Raw genomic sequence first — 21,299 nt, forward strand, 5'->3', positions numbered from 1 at the left:
ACCCCAAGAAACATTATTGAAATACATGCACAGTTACCTCAACTCAAAACAAAATTATATTCCTTTCTATGTGCAGGGAGAGTCCCTATTCCTTGGTAGGCAATCAGCTACAGCAGCCTCCTAGTCCATGGACTGTGCCTAGGGTGCTGCTTTCTCTTCTTTGAGTTCAGAGATACCTGCTTTCCCATTGTACATCAGTGAGTGTGAGAAGTAAACAAACTGTTGATAGGTAGCCTTAAGAATATAACAAAAGAAGAGAAATGGCTGCCAGTGATTGTACCTGGGACCGTTGCTAATACGAGGCCTTAATAGCTTGACTATCCTGGTTGTCAATGCTAAATTAGGAGTAGTTTTTGAATTCTTTGGGCACTCGTTGCTTAATCTTCCCCTTTACAAGAGGAAGGCTGACACAGTCAATATCTCTTTCTGAAAGCTATAAGGCAAAAGGGGGGTTGGTGTGAACTGAGTTCTTATGGGGAAGACTTCCCCCAGCTGAAGCATGAAGATTTTGCACTTTTTCCTCCCACCAGGCGTTTGGTGCTTCTTGATCCTGTGGGGGTCCCAGAGACCCCAGCATCACCATGCTCTTCCTGGGAAGACCAGGCCTGCTGAGCTTCTCTCAGTTCCCTGGCAATTAAAGGGGAAGAAATATATTACTTGATCCTAAATTAAAGAGGGTATTTTTGATCTAAACTAACATAGATTTTTCTTTTTATTTCAGCATTTATAGAAATAAGCCTGAGCTATATACAGAATAGAAAATTAACTCCATGATTTTCTTTAAAAATGGCTGGCATATACATGCCATAACACATGGCAGATTAGGTTTCCTAAATCCTACTGATTGGGGCATAAGGGATGTTTAAAATTTTTAAAAATAAAAGCCTGATAAAGATATCACTAAAGGACTACAAGCCAATACATCGAATGAATATAGATGCAGAAATTCTCAATGCTAGCAAACTGAATTCAACAATACATTTAAAAATCATTCACCACAATCATTCCCACAAGTGGGATTTATTCCTGGGTTGCAAGGGTGGTTCAGTATTCATAAACCAATGTTATATACCACATCAATAAGAGAAAGGATAAAAACCATATAATCATTTCAATAGATGCGGAAAAAGCTTTTGACAAAGTACATTATCTGTTCATGATTTAAAAAAAAAAAACAAAACCCTTTAAGTTTAGAGGAAACATACCTCCACATAATAAAGGCCATCTATGAAAATCCATAGCTAACGTCATCCTTAATGGGGAAAAATAGAGCTTTTCCCCTAAGATCAGGAACAAAACAAGGATGTCCACTCTCACCACTTTTACTTAACATAGTAGTGGAAGTCCTAGCCCACAGCAAGCAGACAAGAAAAAAATAAAAGGAATCCAAATCAGTAAGGAGAGGTCAAACTTTCACTATTTGCAGATGACATGATACCGTATATAGAAAACCCTAAACACTCCACAAAAAACTGGTAAAACTGATCAACGAATTCAGTAAAGTTGCAGGGTACGAAATCAATCTGTAGAAATCTGTTTCATTTCTATGTACCTATAATGAAGCAGCAGAAAGAGAAATAAAGGAATTGATCCCATTTATAATTACACCAAAAACTATAAGATACTTGGGAATAAACCTCACCAAAGAGGTGAAAGATCTGTACTCTGAAAACTGTAAAACACTGATGAAAGAAATTGAAGACATTACAAAGAAATGGAAAGACATTCCACACTCATGGATTGGAAGAACAAATATTGTTAAAATGTCTCTACTACCCAAAGAAATCTACATTTAATGCAATCCCTATCAAAATACAAATAGCATTTTTCACAGAAGTAGAACAAAGAATCCTAAGACTTGTAAGGAACCACAAAAGAGCCTGAATAGCCACAGCAATCTTGAAAAAGAAAAGAAAAGGTGGAGGCATCACAATTCCATACTTCAAGTTATACTACAAAGTTGTAGTAATTAAAACAGTATGGTACTGACGCAAAAATAGACACAGAGATCAGTGGAACAGAATGGAAAATCCAGAAATAAACCCACAGTTTTACAGTGTATTATTCTTCAACAAAGCAGGAAGAATATCCAATGGGGGAAAAGACAGTCTCTTCAACAAATGGTTCTGGGAAAAGTGGACAGCTACCTGCAAAAGAATGAAACTGGACCACTTTCTTACACCATACACAAAAATAAACTCAAAATGGATTAAAAACCTAAATTTGAGACCTAAAACCATAAAAATCCTAGAAGATAACACAGGTAGTAACTTCTTCAACATTGGCCATAGCAACTTCTTACTAAATATGTCTCCTGGGGCAAGGGAAACAAAAGCAAAATGAACTTTTGGGACCTCAGGATGAAAAGCCTCTGCACAGTGAAGGAAATCATCAGTGAAACTGAAAGGCAACCTAAGGAATGGAGAAGATATTGGACAGATATCTTATAAAGGGTTAGTTTTCAAAATATATAAAGAACTAATACAACACAACCCCCCAAAAATAACCCAATTGAAAATTTGCAGAAGACATGTACAAACATTTCTCCAAAGATGACATCCAGATGGCAAATAGATGCGTGAAAACTTGGTCATCATCACTTATCGGGGAAATGAAAACTACAATGAGACTCACCTCACCCCTGAGTGGGAAAGAATGGGAAAATCAACAACACAAGGCACAACAAGTGTTGAAGAGGATGAGGAGAAAAAGGAACCTTCTTGCACTTTTGGTGGGAATGCAAATTAGTACAGCCACTGTGGGAAACAGTTGTGGAGGTTCCTCAAAAAGTTAAAGAGAGAACTACCTTATAATCCAGCAATTGGGTATTTACCCAAAGAACACAAGAACACTAATTCAAAGGGATACATGCACCCTAATGTTTATAGCAGCATTATCTGCAGTGACTAAATTACGGAAGCAGCCCAAGTGTTCATCAATACGTGAATAGGTAAAGAAGAGGTTATATACTAAAGATACAAATGAAGTCATCTGAAGGGGTACATGCACCCCAATGTTTATAGCAGCAATGTCCACAATAGCCAAACTATGGAAAGAGCCTAGATACTCATCAACAGATGAATGGGTAAAGAAAATGTGATATATATATATCCAATTATATATAATACAATATAAAATTATATTATTTTATATATTTAATTATATTAAATATATATTTAAATATATATTTAAATATAATGTAATAATAATAAATATTAATAAATAATAATAATAAATAATAAATAATAATAATAATTAATAAATAATAATAATAAATATTAATATAATTAAATATATATTTATATATTTAATATAATTATATATTACATATAATTATATATAATACAATACAATTATATATAATACAATATTCCATTATACATATAATGGAATATTGTGCAGCCATCAAGAAAAAAAACTCTTGGTATTTGCAACAACATGGTTGGAACTAGAGGATATTATGCTAAGCGAAATAAGTCAATCAGAGAAAGACAATTATCATATGATCTCATGGATATGAAGAATTCGAGAAACAAGACAGAATCATAGGGGAAGGGAAGGAAAATGAAACAAGATTAAACCAGAGAGGGAGACAAACCACAGGAGACTCTTGATCTCAGGAAACAAACTGAGGTTGCTGAAGGGGAGGGAGGTGGGAGGGATGGGATGGCTGGGTGATGGACACTGAAGAGGGTATGTGCTACGGTGAGTACTGTGAACTGTGTAAGACTGATGAATCACAGTCCTGTACCCCTGAAACAAATAATACATTATATGTTACTTTAGGGGCACCTGGGTGGCTCAGTCGGTTAAGCCTCTGCCTTCTGCTCAGGTCATGATCTCAGGGTCCTGGGATCGAGCCCCACATCGGGCTCTCTGCTCAGCAGGGAGCGTGCGCCCCCCCCCCCCTGCCTGCCTCTCTACCTACTTGTGATCTCTGTCTGTCAAATAAATAAATAAAATCTTTTAAAAAATAAAAACAAAAATAAAAATAAAGAAAGATGTGGTGTATATATTTAATGGAATGTTATTCGGCCATAAAAAAGAATGAAATCTTGCCATTTGGAAGGATATTGATGAAACTAGAGAGTCAGAGAAAGACAAATACCATATGATTTCACTTATAATGTGGAATTTAAGAAACAAAAAACGCAAAGGAAAAAAATAAGAAGACAAATCAAGAAACAGACTCTTAACTATAAAGAACAACCTGGTGGATTACCAGAAGGGAGGTGGGTAGGGGGATGTGTTAAATAAGTGACTTGATCTTGGGGTTGTGAGTTCAAGCCCCACATTGGGCCTAGGGCTTACTTTAAAAAAAGAAAACAAAACAAACAAAAAAAACTACCTTTGCAGTGTGGCGGTCTTGAACTTTTCCAAGTTAAGTTGCTGCTGGAGCTCTTCTGCTTTCCCAAGGGAGGGTCGGAGAACTCGACTTCTGGCCAGAGCTGCTGCAGAAGGTCTCTCCCTTGGGTCAGGGTGGATCATGCTCTGTTGATGTTTGACCAAAGCAAAAGATACAGAAATTTCACTGCTGGGAAAATCTCCCCACCCAAGCCAACTCCAACTCAGCTACTGCTGGTGAGTTTTGTCAAACTCTGCTTTTAACTTTGCAGGGGAAGAAATAAATGAAAACTTAGCTCCACCAGGGACAGGATTGTTATCTCTATGCAGTGACATCCGTCATCTATAACTTTGACTTGTCTTTATCATATTTTAGAGCTAGCTGTGTGATTACCTAGTCTAATGCCTTAATTTTAAATGGGGAGAAACTGAGGTCCTGAAATCAAAATTGACTTGCCCATCTTATTAACAGGACCAAGACTAAAACCCAAGTCAACCAACTCCTAGTTCCATTTGCTTTCTACTCCAACATGCTCCTTTCCACTTAAAACTAAGGGTACCCCCCGCCATGACAGCATTCCTACAACACTCATCTTTAGGTAGAAAGTGCCTTAATTTAACAATGTAAATACAGTAAAAAGTAGCTAATTACTTACAGCAATTAGCAATGTCATAAAACAGAGAAAACACGGGACCTTCCATTTGAAGACCAATGTTCAGAACTGGCTCCACCATTCACTAAGTAGCTTGAGGAAGTGACTTAACTGTGCTGAAACTCGGTTTCCCTTTCCTGATACTTGGGATAACAATATTCACCTTCTGGAGCATCGTAAGATTTAAATGAACTGACATATATGTGTAACTAGTCCACTGGACCAGCACTGAAGTACTCAGTATGTATTAACTAAATCTAACAGTAATTTACACATAGAAATAAGTGATTAGGCCATGCATGAAAGTCTGCTGGGAGCAAGGGTTTACTTTATTCTTTCAGGAAAGCAGAAGCACAGAAGGACAAGTTTGCAACTAAATTTGAAGTTTTCAGGTGAACTATGAAACTCAAATTTAATCCCTAAGAGTAGATGTTTCTAAAGCATTTGTAGGTGTCCTAACCAGTCTTGTTCCTTAAACCATGAAGTCTTACGTAGATATTTTGAATTCTTAATATAATTCTAAGCTTCTCAACAGTGTCATTTTCTTGCACCTCTGTTTCAACAGAAGCACCTCCTTTCCTTGTCCCTACACATACTCAGATATCGCAGAATACAAGTAACACACAAATTCCTAAACTAACATTATGCCTTTTTCCAATAGTGCAGCTGATTGGTGGTATTGCCAGTTACCCATCTGTAAAATAGCTTATACTTTCTTCTATACACTCAGAATTCAAATATCTTTCATAATATCACCATTACCAATGACAATAGTTAAAATCCTGAAACAAGAGCAAAAGACCAGGTTTGATTTTAGAGTTAATCAGTTGTCAAAGGTGAGGACACAAGTCCAGGAACTGCTCTGAGCCTTGGTTTCCTGAACTGCCCACCTGTTGGGAAGGGAAAAGGAAAAAATGTAACAGGATTTTAAACTGGAACATAAAAGGTTCTATAATGTTCTCTAAGTTTCCTTGAGAAGCTTTCAGTCTGTCCTGTAGCTTTTCTGGGCTTCGAGGTCATGATTCCTTTTTCTTCTGTCATTGACACCACCAGCATCTCCTTTTCCCCTTCCCCACCTCCTTGCCATTGTATTTCTTTAAAAAAAAGACATTTTCTATCTTCTCTTCATCTCATAAGAGATACCACCTTGAGTAGATTGTAAAATTCTTCTGAGAGCTTCTGAGGAATGTTGGGAATGTTCCCCTCACGAATATGATGCCATGCGGCGCCATTGGTGGGTAAGGACTCTGCTCCCGCAGCCACTGCAATTGTTAATCCCAAGGCAAATATGTCTGCTTTGGGAAGGTGCTGATAATCCTTCAAAACAGAAGAGAGGAAGGTCAGTTAGTTTGCCTAGTGAGATGACAGTAAAGACAACTGGTAAGAGAGGTTGTTTTGAGTACATATGAGCTTGGACAGTGGGCAAGGTCACATCTGCCATGGCTGGTAGAAGCTTTTAAGGCAGAGTCTTAGTACTGTTTTAGTCTATCAGGCTCAAAGAGGCTTCAAGCACAGACTAGCTGGGCACAGATATCATCATCCTAGAGGGAGTTAAATCCTTCCTACCCTGACTCCACAGACATCCTAAAAGGTAGGCAATAAATGAAGGTCATTTCATCAGAGCTAATGGTACTACCAGAAGGATGATAGCATGATAAAGATGGACTGAACCAATAAAGGATTCCTTTCTGCTAGGGAATCCATGAGTTTAGGAATTCTAAGAAATACTAGAAACAGTAAAGGACCTTTATAAAAAAAACAGCAAAAATATTGATTAATCCATGACAGAGCCAGCTTTCCTCATGCTGTTTTGTTTTGTTTTGTTTTTTAAGTTTCTTATCTTTGGTCTCAATTCTGAATAGGAAAGTGGATAATATCAATTTAAATTATAAATATGAACTTTTGGGGCACATGGGTGGCTAGTTAACCATCTGACTCTTGATTTCAGCTCAGGTCATGATCTCAGGGTCATGAGATCAAGCCCTGCACTGGGCTCTGCACTCAGCACAGCATCTGCTTGAGATTCTCCCTCCCCACCCTCTGTCCTTCCCCCTACTCATGCACTAGGGCTCTCTCTCTAAAATAAATACCATATGAAGAAAAAAAAAAGAAGTGGTAGAGCGCTAAAAAAAAAATAAATAAAATAAAATACAGTCTTTTAAAAAAACTATAAACATCTCTTGCACTGTGAACCTTCATTTGAGAGTCAAAAAGTTCAATGGGTTATAAAATACCCTCTGTTTCCCTAATCTTTACCTCTTGTAAAATCTCATTAGCCAGGAAGCGACTATCTCCCTCCTCCACTTTTGGTTTGCTTATTGATGTCACATGACCCAAGTCACCTGAAAAAAGAAAGAAAAAAAAATAGAGCCCTTTAAAAGCATGTCTTTAAAACTAGAATAAATGGGGTCATTACTATAAATTTTATAAGATAATATACAGGTCAGAGCTTAAGGCACACTCACCAATTTTATTTTTTTTTATTTTATTTATTTATTTGAGAGAGAGGCAAGAATGAGAGAGATTGAGCATAAGAGGGGGAAGGTCAGAGGGAGAAGCCCACCCACTGCTGAGCAGGGAGCCCGATTCGGGACTCCATCCCGAGACTCCAGGATCATGACCTGAGTTGAAGGCTGTCGTTCAACCAAGTGAGCCACCCAGGTGCCCCAAACTCACCGATTTTATACATCACATTGGCAGAGAGAAACCAATCAGCTTCATTTTCAATCTCTTCTGGGACTACAGGAGAGTCACTTTGCATCTTATGACAAATGAAGATGTTACCTGAAACAAAAACAAACCAACAATCAAAAAATACTGAATTGACAAAGTCACGACTCCTTAGCTTTTTCACGCCAAAGATTCTTTTCTGTGTCTGTCATTTCAGCCACCCTCCTCTCTTCCTCTTCTGTATACACATAACAGCACTCTCTACGTTTCTTTTCTTCCATGGAATCTCTCACACTACTTCTGAACAGCTCAGTAATTGAGAATACCTATTTGAAGGGAAACTGATCTCAGACACTCCTCCTCTGAAGAGGCTAGTAGCCTCAAAACAAAGAAATAAGCCCGAAAAACATGGTAAAGGTGTTTCCTTGAGTTTCACATTATTGAGTGCCAGAACCATTTCTGTTCACTTTAGTCAGTGCTGAATTAGAAAGAGTGTATACAGCACTAGTTGTCAGTACATTCAGGAGGTAGCCAAAATGTGATCGCTTAACTATGCAGTGAGTTAGAGACCTATTTTCATACTTTGGCTTCGTTATCTGTGAAAGAGTCTTTTCTCTCTGTCCCCTAGTTCCAGAGGGGATAATGGACAAAGCTGTTTAAATTTTTTAGGGAAACAAATGAAAGAGATTTTGCCAGCTAACAGCATCTTCAACACTTGGTAGACACACAGGCACCAATTCTGACACAGGGAAGTCTGGCCAGAGGAGCAGAGCGGAGCCATACTGACTGGGTTTGATGTCCAGGTGCACCACGCCAGAGTTGTGGATGTACTTAAGCCCAAGGGAAATCTGCAGAAGGATGTCCTTGAGTTTCGGCTCCTGGAAATGATTGCCAGACTTTGTGTTTTCAGATATAACAGTCTGCAAGCTCCCACCTAGGAAGGAACAACAGACAGCAGCCCCACAGAATGGAGAAAAACTATGAATCTCAAAGGTAAAAGTATAATAAACAGTCAAGAAATTTCTTGTGGGGCGCCTGGGTGGCTCAGTGGGTTAAAGCCTCTGCCTTCGGCTCAGGTCATGGTCCCAGTGTCCTGGGATCGAGCCCCACATCGGGCTCTCTGCTCAGCAGGGAGCCTGCCTCCTCCTCTCTCTCTCTCTCTGCCTGCCTCTCTGCCTACTTGTGATCTCTATCTGTCAAATAAATAAATAAAAAATCTTTAAAAAAAAAAAAAAAAGAAAGAAATTTCTTGTGAATGAGTTCAGTCCAACAAGTCTAGACTATTCAGTTTCAGTGTAAAACAGAATATCTGCCACTGCCTATACCACAGACACATTGGAGAAGAGTTACAGGACTTATTAATAAAAATAAAATGTCATACCTCAGGTATCCAATGTGGTTCTATTGCCTTGAGTATGCCCCAACTAACATTTTAAAAGTGTCATCTCATCATTTACCAGAAGCCCAATCAGGCCTGGGCAAATGGCTACTATTGACATTGATGATTAATTGAGTGTCAAGCTAGTAATTACAGCTACTAGTGACTTTAATGCAATGGATTCTAAACTTAATTCCATTAAAATACGTCACAAAATAAGAATATTTAATGACTGCTAACCCAAGGAAAATATAAACCTTCAATATACATCTAAGTCCTATCTGAGCCACAGTATTTGCACATCAGCTATGGATAGACTCTCGGTTTATCTTTATCAGAGAAAAATAAGGCCTGGGTTCATCTGACCACCTGATCTAGTCTGCCCCTGTCCTAAGGAACTAGAACGCTTCTGAACTTTTTATTTCTTTAATTTGCATTCATTGTCAGCCTCTTCAGTCAAATTATAGAGCCCTGGGTCTCCCTGGCAGTTAGGGCTCCAGCCCTCAAGTATGTGTCCAGAATAATAGGATTGGAGATGGTATTGGTATTTTTTTTTTTTTAGGAAATCCATTCTTTCAAGTATCCTCTGTAAAATTCAATATACAGATTGACCAGTCATGTTAAAAATAATTAAATTCAGAAAGGAGAAGAGTTTTAGCCCTTTTCAGAAACACAAAGAGGCCTAAAGTGAAGGGTGTGCCTTTTTTTCTGGAAATCTTCTTACAAGGTATGTGTGGAAGAGGACATTAGATAGAAAGGAAGAGTGAATTGAAACAAAGTTACCTTGAATCTAAGTTTGCAGATGAAGCTGTGAAGTATGGCGAGGAGAAGGAAACCTGCAGCTAAGGCCCCCATGTCTCCTGGAACTCCTCTCCCTACTAGGCTAGGTGCTCCTTCAAGACAGAGCCCTGTCTTATTCCTTCTCACTTTCTCAAGGTCTTGCACATAATCTATGTATTCTGATCTGAATGTCTATTCTCACAACAGAGGGAAAGGAAAGACTGGGACAGGGACCCCATAAAAGGTATGAAAAGAGAGAAACATCCTGGGGGTATGTAGGAACCCTTTAAGATGGTCTTTTAGGTAATAAGCAAAGATATATTGCCAGTTCCCTGAAGAGCTACAGGTATTAAGGTAACTAGATCAGTGCTAGCAGCACTTTTAATTACTTAGAAGCTCTGTATGTAATATTAAAGGTAGCCAAGTAATAATTAACAACAGTAAAAGTTACTGAAAAGCATTTATGCAAAAATGTTAGAAGGTCTTTATTTTGCCACAACTAAAGCTGATTGTCTTCCTCTTATTGGAGAGCATTATTAACTGTTCTTTGCTAAAGAGTATTAAGGAAGTAGGTGTTCATAGAGCAATGCTGAATGAACTATAAGCTTCATCCCTACTAATCTCAGCTACACTGGAGCCTTAACTCCATACCCCAACGTACCACCTGGAGATGGTACTATAATTGCCATCATTATGCCCTAGGAGGAAACAACCAGCTCCTAGAGAGCTCTTCTCAAACTATCTTTATGAGATTGCTGGCTGAATTCTTTCCTTTAGATAAAATGAAAGTGCTTTCCCTACTTGGCAGGGAAGGGAAAAAAAAGAAATTTAAAGACAAATCTATGTTTTTCCATCTGTTTATGAGGACTGACAGATAATAAAATAGCAAATACCTACCAACAATGAAATGTAAACAGCAGAACAATAATTCAACAGGATATTTTGTTCATACACGTGTATTCTCAAAATCTTGATTTTATGTTGCTATCTACAACACAACCATCTTTTTCTGCAAGTAAAGTAATTCCTTGTTTGGTAGGGGAAAAAAAAAAACCATAACCAGTATTCATGGTGTTCCACAGAGAATGCAGGCTTCTGGATGTCACATCACTAGAACAAATCCAAGAACCACCATCCTAGAGGAGCAGGCTCTATAAAACGTCAGTGACAGAAGTCATCACAAGAAAATACCACTGTTAGGGAGAGGTTAACCATCCCATCCTGAGTCGTTTGGAATCCTGGCGGCTGCATAATTGATCTGCTTGCTGGAAGACATTCAGGTTTCAGAGGCTGACCCCAAGGTGACACATAGGAGATCTTGGCAAGGTTGACAGTGGAAGAAGGAACATTTGATCGGTTCAGGGCTCACGAGGCACAGTTGGGAAAATCAGGTAACTGCTGGTCTCTACTAATTATGATGTACATTATCTAAGTCATGTCATCTATAATCTGAATAGAACCATAACTATAAATGTTCTAGCCTGACTGCTAGAACAGGCTGGGGATACAAGGGTAAAGGTGGCAAGCAGGAGGAGGAAGAGAGGAGAAAGAGGGCGAGGGAAAGGATGGAGGCAGGAAGCATTAGAAGGAATCGGGCACTGGTTACTCTGCCACCTTACAAATACTTGCACTTAACTCTCCTTGATTTAGAGCCGAAGGGCAAAATCTCAAAGTTATGGATTATCCATAACTACAAATAAGACAACTATAAGGGCACGCTTTATTTTCAATGATCAGTTCACATTTGAAAGCAATGTATGTGAATTACATTTTGATAAATCAGAGTTACATTTTAATGGGCAAGTATGCAGTGAGGTTAGCAGACCACCATGGCAAACAGACAATGATTCCTCATAAATCTCCAAAATCAACTGCCCAGAAACATCAAAAAGTCCTCTGTAGTCTTCCCACACTTTACCTTGCTCATCTTATTTCCTATTATAGGGATCACCTCGGTCCTGTCAGTCTCCTATTTGTGGAGTCAGACCCATTCCCAAAACCATGCCCTTTGTCTGCATGTTGTTCCTGTAATGAATTCTTCCCTCTACTTCCTTAAACTCTGCTAATCTTTTGGCAAACCCTCTTTCAAGTCTTACCTCCTTGATGAGATTTTCTTGGGCTGCTCTAATAACAAGTATTGAGTTCTTATGATGTATCAGGTACTGGCACTGTGCTCGCCTTTGACATACATTTCTCAGACTACTCCCTTAAGTAAATATTACAATCTCTTTACTCAGTGGGACTGACATCCCAGATATCATACAACTAGTGTGCCACACCCAGGTCTGCCTAGGTGTGCCTCAGCCCAGGCCCATTCTGCCACACTGTGCTGCCCCTTACTCATATGCATCTTCTCTGAATGCTTTTTATCCATAGTTGTACTACCTGGCTTTAAAGCAAATCATCTCTTGTGTATTCATTGTAACAGAGCAAGTGGAGGGAAGTTCCTGGAAGGACTTCTTGGCTCAATCTATGGTGTATCTCACCCTAGAACTTAATACAATGTCACACCTGTAGAAGGGATTCAAATGTTGAAAAGAATTAGAAGAGGATTTGTAATAGGAATAATCACTCCTCCTTATTCTTTTTAAAATTTGAAATCTTTACAATGCCCCAAATCAGATTAAATTAATTGTTTTGTTTGACTTTCTTGGCTAAGTTTGTTCCCCGATACTATCTTTGTTAGTAGTAAAAATCATGAAAATAAAACCAATGTTGGGGTGGGGAGGGAGAAGAATAGGGAATCTCAGGTTGTGATAAGAAGGAATTAGGAAGAGAAGATTAAGAAAAGTATCAACTTCTCTATCACAAGGAAAGGGCCCATTTTTTAATCTTAAAGAGACTATTAGAGAAAAAGGGATTTAGGTGAACTTGCTAGAGGAAAAAAATCCAAAGTTCACAGCTAATACTGCAAGGAAATCAGACCCTAACGAAACACCAAGTCATTATTTTGCAGTATATGTGTGATATTTTCTATGTTTCTAGCATTTCATAATATTATCTACTTAACTTACTTGTATATATAATGATGAAGCTTTAACACTGACCGCTCTCCTCAAAAGTGAAGCCGCACATACATTCTCAGAGCTACCTGATGGTAACTAAAATTACTCCAAAACTGTACTATCAGAGAAACCTGAGGGTGGGTGTGCATGTTTTTTTTTTTTAGGGGGAGGAAGTTTGGGAGGGATGCTATTATCTGATCTTAATTGTGACCAGAATATGGATAGCTACTCCTAAAATGCCAGCAAGCTTCTATTTAATTTGGTAGCACTTTCCTATTTTACCAGGGAATATTTTGATGAGAAATATCTCTGCGAATAATTACATGTAACTGTACTGTTATGTCAACACCTTAATCACAAATTCAAAATAGGTTAAAACAAAAGACTATTTTTTTTTTTTAATTTAAGTAGCCCAGAAAAAGTTCTGCCAGTTTGTGTATGTATAGTCCTGAAGGAATATGCCTGAAGTCCTTGCATTTCATTCCCAGCACCCACCCCATGCGCATACTCTGGTGAGAACACTGAAGCTTGGGGTGCCTGGGTGACTCAGTCATTAAGCGTCTGCCTTTGGCTCAGGTCATGATCCCAGGGTCCCAGGATGGGACCTTGCTTAGCAGAGAGCCTGCTTCTCCCTCTTACACTCCCTGTGTTTGTGTTCCCTCTCTCACGGTCTCAGATAAATAAATAAAATCTTAAAAAAAAAAAAAAAAAAACTAAACTAAACCAAACCTCAAAGGTAAGAAGCAACAAGATACATGAACTATGCCTCAATTTAGGAATCCACTTGAAAATTAATCAAAAGTTGGCTGTGTGAGTTTACCACTCCCTCCTTGAAAATGATAGGGACTGTGGTTTGCATCTTTTAGAATACCTAGCAAATATAAGAGGAAGATTTACCATTCAAACCACTAGAGCAAAATTTTTCTATATATTGAGTAAAATGTGAAGGGGTTTATAGCTTCTATGTGTCAGCCACACATCAGCTCTGAAAGATATACGACATAGCATAAAATGGAAATTCCTTTTCAACACAACTTGTGTCCCCAGCGCTCTGCTTCCAAGCAAAACTATAGTACAAACTTTTTAGGTATGACTCAGCTATGCCTAGCATAAACTATAAGGAGGAGGCAAAGATTTTTTCCCTGGATACAGATGTTCATCCCCTTCTCCATAGTTACTATCTGCATACTTACCATTGCAGTATTCATTCTGAATGATCATGTGGTCATCTTCTGCCCATGCAGAGTAGTAACGTACCACATGGGGGTGGTGCCCAAGGACTGCATGAGCATAAACTTCATGCAAAGCCAAATTCCTAGAAGACAGACAAGCATCAAGAAAAATGAGTCAAGATAATATACATACAGATTTTTTTTTTTTTTTTAAAGACAAGATTCTGGACTCTGGGGAACAAACTGAGAGTTACAGAAGCTTAGGAGAGGGGATGGGGTAACCAGGTGATAGGTATTAAGGAGGACATATGTTGTGATGAGCACTGGGTGTTATAAGCAACTAATGAATTGTTGAACACTCATCAAAAACTAATGATGTACTATATGTTGGCTAATTGAACATAATAAAAATATTGATAAAAAATAAAAGACAATATATGAGGCATTATTAACAGTGGCAGAACATTTACTGAGTACTCACTGCTTACTTAGTATTTTAGTTCATTTAATTTTCATAACTACTCAGTAAGATATAGTGGCAAGGATGAAGGCTTTAGAAAAGCTGTAACTGGCCCAATGTCAAGCCAGTGATAGTAGACCTAAGACAAGAACACTGATCATCCTGGTACCAAAATCCATGTTATTTTTTATTGAATGTGGCATATGTAAAGAGGAGTATTAGGTTGTTAGTATCTCAGTGGCAGACATGCTTTGAGTTTTAATTTCACTGTATCACAATTAAAAAAAAAAACTTTGGGGGCGCCTGGGTGGCTCAGCGGTTTAAGCCGCTGCCTTTGGCTCAGGTCATGATCTCAGGGTCCTGGGATCGAGTCCCACATCGGGCTCTCTGCTCAGCAGGGAGCCTGCTTTGCTCCCTCTCTCTGCCTGCCTCTCTACTTGTGATCTATCTCTGTCAAATAAATAAATAAAATCTTAAAAAAAAAAACTTTGATGGGCTTAATAAGGCCACTATGGACTTGATAGTTGGATTTTGTAATGGAACCTCTATCTTCTCTGTGAAGGCTGGACAGTCATTAGAGTCAGTATTACACTTAGCCAATATGACATGGTCATAGGGGCAGTCTTGGGGAGAGATTTATGGAACAGGAAATCCAACACATAAAAAAAGTGAAATATAATACTCAGTGAATTTTGGTATAAAAATGAAGAATTCTGAGGTCCATAACTTCGGATTCAGCAAACTATTACATTCCTACAGTTAACGAAAAGCTTTGGCTGAGTCTAAAAATAATTGTTTTCTTTGTAAAAGGAAGACTTCTGAACAATTAGCTCTGGGAATGAAAGTTAAATTTTGTTGCTTTTTCCTCACTTGTAGTCTTTGAAACATTGAACTCATTATTGAATTCATTATTAATACAAAGTGGAGATAACCAGTGAGTTAACAGTAACTTCCTGCTTGGCAATATTTTTAATGAACTAACAGGCAGATCATTCCATATATCTATTCATTAAAGCAAAAGCAGGAAAACCAGTAGAAATAGCCTCAAGAACCATGCAAGAAAACAAACAAACAAAAACACTGTAACAGAATTGTATCCAAATAATTATGGTTTAGTTTAAGGAAATAACTTACCTTAAAATTTGGAAAACTCAGAAAGATTATGAATGTAAGACTACATACAATGGAAGGGATAGCAATGGGTATGTTTTTAATGACATCAGTACTATTATTTAAAATGTTTTGATGAGAAACAACCTTCCAAATCCAAGTTTGTACTTCTAGTACATTTCAAAGGCACTTACTCATTTGATAATCCTGCAAAAGGTTTTGTGGAACGTTTTATTGCATAAACACATCCATCCAGCCTCTTAATACACTTGTAGACTGTACCAAATTCCCCAACTCCAATTTTTTCTACCTCCAAGAATTCTTTTTCATAGCGGGAAGCCATGTTGGTTTCTCGTAGAACACACCTCTGAAATATTTTATTAAAATGTTAAAATAATTCTAACATATTGTGAGCAATAAATTTAAGGCATATTCCAAAATTTCTCAAAGTTTTCAAAAAGACTTTTGAGGCAAATCTGTTGGATTCTATGTCAGTAATTCATGGTAGCAAGAGCCTCCCCGGTTGCTGACTACCTTTTGTACTCTTCATAACCATCTATACAACTCTGTACTGGCATTTTTTCATATATTAAGTCTTTTTCTAGGTTATTTATTCTTTCTGGGATATGCTTATTCTCAATATGTTTTTAGGGAGAAAACACCTGCTCACAGCAACAGCTACTGTCCTCAGTTGAAGGAATGGCCAGGATCCAAGTAGAACATGTTAAGGAGAAAAAAAAAAAAGACACTCCCTTTGACTCTTGTCTACCTACCTCACACTCTGGCTGCTGATGTTTCCATCTCAAATTAAATGAACTTATTGTTCAATTTGCTTCCTCAAAAATTTTAGTACAGAGAACAAAATTGTCAAATTGATTATTTCAGCTTATGTGTTCAGGTACAGCAATCCTTCCACCTACTGGCTAACTAGCAATATCTCTCTTTTTCCAGCTAGTAGGTAGCCCTAGGCAAAAAAATAATTAAAAAAAAAAAAATCACTGAACCCCTTTATTAGTTTTCTCTTCTAAAGTAAAGTGAGCGTCCTAGCAACTACTCCTTGGGGGACTTTTAAATTTCCATGAGAAAAGGTGTTTGTGTGTGTTTGTGTGTGTGTAACTTAGCTCAATGCCAAGCACACAGTAAATTCTCAGAAAAATCATAGCTAAGATGATAAAAATCTCCATGAATTTATATGAATCTCAATCCAAACCACTTTATCTCCATGAAGTCATTCTTTCCCAATGTCCCTGTTAGCAAGAATTTTTTCATGTAACTGGATTTTAAAGAATCCTGACTCTTACTAGCTCCTCATTTCAACAACTAATACCAACCAGTCTTCATTAGCAAGATCTAGAGTTTTCTTTGCCCTTAGACACTCTCAAGTTCTGTTTCTCCCATGTCTGGGGCTGTCATAGCTACAAGCCCTCTCTTCATCTCTAATAATGAAAATTATTTTTGCAAAATGTTACCATAGAATAAGACACACCTAATTGTCTCCCCCAAGGAACCCAAACTTCTGCTCAGAAACCTAAAGGTCTTTTACCAGTTGCTCAGCCACTAACTTCCCATCCTCATCTCAGACAGTGAATAAGCCAGCTTACCATCTACATTATTCCCCACCCTTAAGCCCTTCCCCTCCACTTTCGTAAACTGAATATTGAGCATAAACATGTTTTCATGGTATTATAAGCTTTTAATGGCAATTTAATATTCTGCTGTAAATTCCAATTTTTTTGGCCATTCTTTTGTTATTGGACATTTAGTATTCCTTTTTTTTTTTTTTTCTTCTTGGCCATTACAGCTAAGGCTGCAATAAACATCTCTGGTGATAATATTTACAGCATTATTTTCTTAGGCTAGGTTATCAAATGAGGGATGCTACATCAAAGACTGTGAGCATTATATAAAAATCAATAGATAACTGATATATTTAAGAGCAAAAATTTTACATTTAAACTTATGGCTTTATGACATTTTTCTCTCTTCTGCTCTTCCATTTTTGGACCTTAAATATCTTGAGTTTTCCCTTCACTTCTCTAACCCCATGAATAGAGAATTTTCCCTTAAATCCAAGATAGAAGCAATAGCCATTAATTTAAAAACACTGCAAGGTAATGATTCGGTGATATATTGATCAGGCTCTGTTGGGTAAAGTAATAACTAGCTAAGAATACAGACTCTGCCCAGAGTCCAGATCAATTTAGCTGCAAAGCACATTTGCAAATCTACAAAGTGAGGCAGGGGTGGTAAGGAGAGAGAGAAGAAGAGGAGAGAGAGAGATTGGCAACAGGATGAGGTGACTAAGTTATGGCAGCTGGAACAAAGAACTGTGCTCACCTTGGCAGGTAGCCCTTGTTCTACATTGCCTTCCCCTGGACCAGCTTCCTCACTTAGGGGGGAAAAAAAAAGAAGTGATATCAATGTGTGACTGACGCTATTGAGCTTCATACTCTACTAGGTTCTGAGGTTGTAAGAGTAAATAAGACAATTCCTTCCCCACATCAGCCTGTATTTGGGGACAAGGATACATAGAAAGTTTCAATGTAAGAAGCAAGAATAAGGGGGCGCCTGGGTGGCTCAGTGGGTTAAAGCCTCTGCCTTCAGCTCGGGTCATGATGCCAGGGTTCTGGGATGGAGCCCCGCATTGGGCTCTCTGCTCAGCGGGGCTGTGCTTCCCTCTCTGCCTGCCTCTCTGCCTGCTTGTGATCTCTCTCTGTCAGATGAATAAATAAAATCTTTAAAAAAATCTTTAAAAAAATCTTTATAAAAAAGAATAAGAACAAGATATCAAGGGACACCATAGGCAGCACCCAAATCATGATTTCAAGAGTAAAAGTCTTTCGGGAAAGAGGATAGGCAAGTTAAGTTTCCAGAATGAGTAGGAATTAGCTAAGGAGCCGGAGTGGGGTTCTTGGCAAGCAGAGCAACGCTGAACCATGGAGTGGAGATCACACAGGACACAGGAAACTGAGTGCTCTTTCCTGTCCCATCGCCACGTTCCCCTTCAAAACTCATCTCCCCGCTTTGCCCTAGGTTCAGAGGAAGACCATCAGTACAGCAGAATACGCTCTAACACTGGCTAAGATATTTTCAGTTACTTTCGAAAAAGCTCCAACAAACATCCTCTTTGGCATGAGCAGTAGCATTCTGGATGTGTAAGCCAGATTTCAAGCTCTAGAACAGCCAGCTATAGATTCTTCTTCTGGAGAAGCATAGGATAGAAAGTGCAAATAGAGGAAGACGTTACACTCATGGAGACAAACTGATGCTGGACATTTGTGACTTGTTTAATATGACATTCCAATACTTTCTAAAATAACAACCCCACAAAAAAAACAACAGCACCATAAGTTAGGGGGGGAAATTGCCCACTCAGAAGCACGAAGAGCTGTTACTAAAGTGTCATCACTTTCATTGCAGGAAATGCAAATTAATGGTCTCTTCTGGCTAGCTTCCATGAGAGGCGAATCAATTAATTCTGATGGTTTACAAAGATTCATGAAGAGCTAAAATGAATAGAATTCTTGGTTTAAAAAAGAGTGGACCTGTATACTTGGACTGAAGTTCTGTTAACTTAAGATCCAGGAGATAGTATTGAGAAAACCTATTCTGGCCACAAAAGCTGCTTAATACGGAGTCATTGATTCCAAATGAAACAACTCAAACTAAAACATTAAATGCTCTGCATACCTCAGATTGTTAGCTGTGCATTTATTTCGCTATTTATTTTCCTTTGTGTAAAAAAAGCATTGAAGAGACATAGTAAAGAAATGTCCCTAAGTAATATGTACAGTTCTCATTTGGACAATTTCTACCATTGAGACCTTGTGGAGTTTTACAGTTTGGCTTTCTATTCTTAGTACCTCCAAAAGCAACACTATCTTTTTCTCTTCAGCCAATTTCCTGTCACCTGCAGAGAGGTTCAAATACTTGCATTATAGCTCTCAGTCACACACAGTTACACTGGAAATGGCAGTATACTCCCTGAAGTGTGAGCTATACCTGCCCCAATGACTAGCCTTCTGTTACTTAGGGGAGACTACTTGAATGCAATTCCGTAGCTCGTTCAACTTGCTAATGGAAGTCAGATGTCTATTGCTTACTCTGCCCTATTCTTTTAGAGAGAAGACAACATACAGTACATTTAAGAATGGAGTCATGCTAGAATCTCCATGACAAAGCAGACCAACGTTAACATGTGGGGAGGAGCAATGTGAGAACAGGGTATCAGTTGCATTCAAATAGAGTTCTTTTTCCTAATCTTACTTTCCACTCTCCCTTCTACTTGACCACACTAAGATCAGTTCTCAAAAGTTAGATGCAACAGTACACTTACAGGTCTCCTCGGGTTTTCCTCTTGCCATTGGATTGAAGGAACTGTTTTCTATAGGATTCTGGGGTAAAGGGATTTATATTGACCAGAGCCGATGAGGTCATCTCATCCACTAAGGGAACAGGTGTGAGCCTCAAATGTTTAGAGCCTCTGGAGGGGAGCTTCTCTGTTGAAGAAATCACCGACTGGCTTAGCAGACCCTGAATGAAGATGACGAAAAGGGAAAACAGAATAGGGTTAGTACAAAAAAAAGTTCCATATCAGCTAGTTAATATTTGAACCAAGGAATGTTACTGCTACGAAGGAATTAGAGGTTGCCTGGTTCAATGCAAGCTAGTTGCATTATAACTGGTCCTTTTATGAAAATACAGATTCCTAGTCTTCCTCTGGATATTCTGATGAGAGGATCAACACAGGAATCTCTACTTTTGTTAAGCTCCACTGCCTCCCCCTGGGCAATTCTGATGGCCAGCTATGAAAAACACCAACTCTTCTACTACCTTTAGCTTTTTTTGTTGTTGTTTTTTAAGGATTTTTGTTTATTTGACAGACAGAGATCACAAGCAGGCAGAGAGGCAGGGGAGCAGGCACTCTGCTGAGCAGAAAGCCTGACGCAGGGCTCAATCCCAGGACCCTGGGATCATGACTTGAGCTGAAGGCAGAGGCTTTAACCTACTGAGCCACCCAGGCACCCCTACCTTTAGCTTTTTAAAGTCTGTACTTCAGGGGCGCCTGGGTGGCTCAGTGGGTTAAGCCGCTGCCTTCGGCTCAGGTCATGATCTCAGGGTCGTGGGATCGAGTCCCACATCGGGCTCTCTGCTCAGCAGGGAGCCTGCTTCCCTTCCTCTCTCTCTGCCTGCCTCTCTGCCTACTTGTGATCTCTCTCTCTCAAATAAATAAATAAAATCCTTAAAAAAAAAAAAAAAAGTCTGTACTTCAGCTTAGACAAATGAAAACAACTCTAGAAGACCTGGTCCTTATGTTCTCAGTGTATACTTTAACTCCCCCTCAATTTTCATCCAGATATTTATTTGGTGCCTAGTAAGTAGCAGATGCTGGGCTAGATGCTAAGGTGTACAGAGGTGAATTCCAACTCTTAAGGGATGCACAGTCCAATAGTCAACAGCTCATCAATCTTTCAGAAATAATCACATTGTACAGGAAAAACTATCTAAACATTAAAAGAAGTTTCCAGTTCCACTTAAAATATAGCACCAAATGAGAAGAGTTCCATAAAGTAGGGTAAAGAATTTGAAAAATAACCCTCTGAGCCCTTAAGATTCAGGGCCTTGTAGTGGCTATAACCAGCATATCAATAAGGAGGGAAATGTACAGGACTTACCACTCCAAGCGGGTACAATAGGAGAACATACACCTATGACCTAACCAGAACT

At 38.6% G+C, this 21,299-nt stretch overlaps 1 protein-coding gene across 1 annotated transcript in view; it reads right to left on the reverse strand.

Annotated features, from left to right (window-relative positions):
- Positions 1-470: 470 nt before the first annotated feature.
- LOC111152120 (WEE1 homolog 2) overlaps positions 471-21,299 on the reverse strand; it is a 32,808-nt gene continuing 11,979 nt past the window's right edge. The window contains exons 2-11 of the mRNA XM_022510427.1: positions 19,909-20,105; positions 17,910-17,961; positions 15,767-15,939; positions 14,024-14,145; positions 8,455-8,601; positions 7,674-7,781; positions 7,254-7,339; positions 6,144-6,314; positions 4,349-4,491; positions 471-627 (exon numbers count right to left, since the gene is read on the reverse strand). Coding sequence (XP_022366135.1) covers positions 471-627; positions 4,349-4,491; positions 6,144-6,314; positions 7,254-7,339; positions 7,674-7,781; positions 8,455-8,601; positions 14,024-14,145; positions 15,767-15,939; positions 17,910-17,961; positions 19,909-20,105 — 1,356 coding nt within the window. The remainder of the gene's footprint in view (positions 628-4,348; positions 4,492-6,143; positions 6,315-7,253; positions 7,340-7,673; positions 7,782-8,454; positions 8,602-14,023; positions 14,146-15,766; positions 15,940-17,909; positions 17,962-19,908; positions 20,106-21,299) is intronic.

Source organism: Enhydra lutris, unplaced genomic scaffold, assembly GCF_002288905.1.
Source record: "Enhydra lutris kenyoni isolate GAN:26980312 unplaced genomic scaffold, ASM228890v2 scaffoldscaffold27, whole genome shotgun sequence".
NCBI lineage: Eukaryota > Metazoa > Chordata > Mammalia > Carnivora > Mustelidae > Enhydra > Enhydra lutris.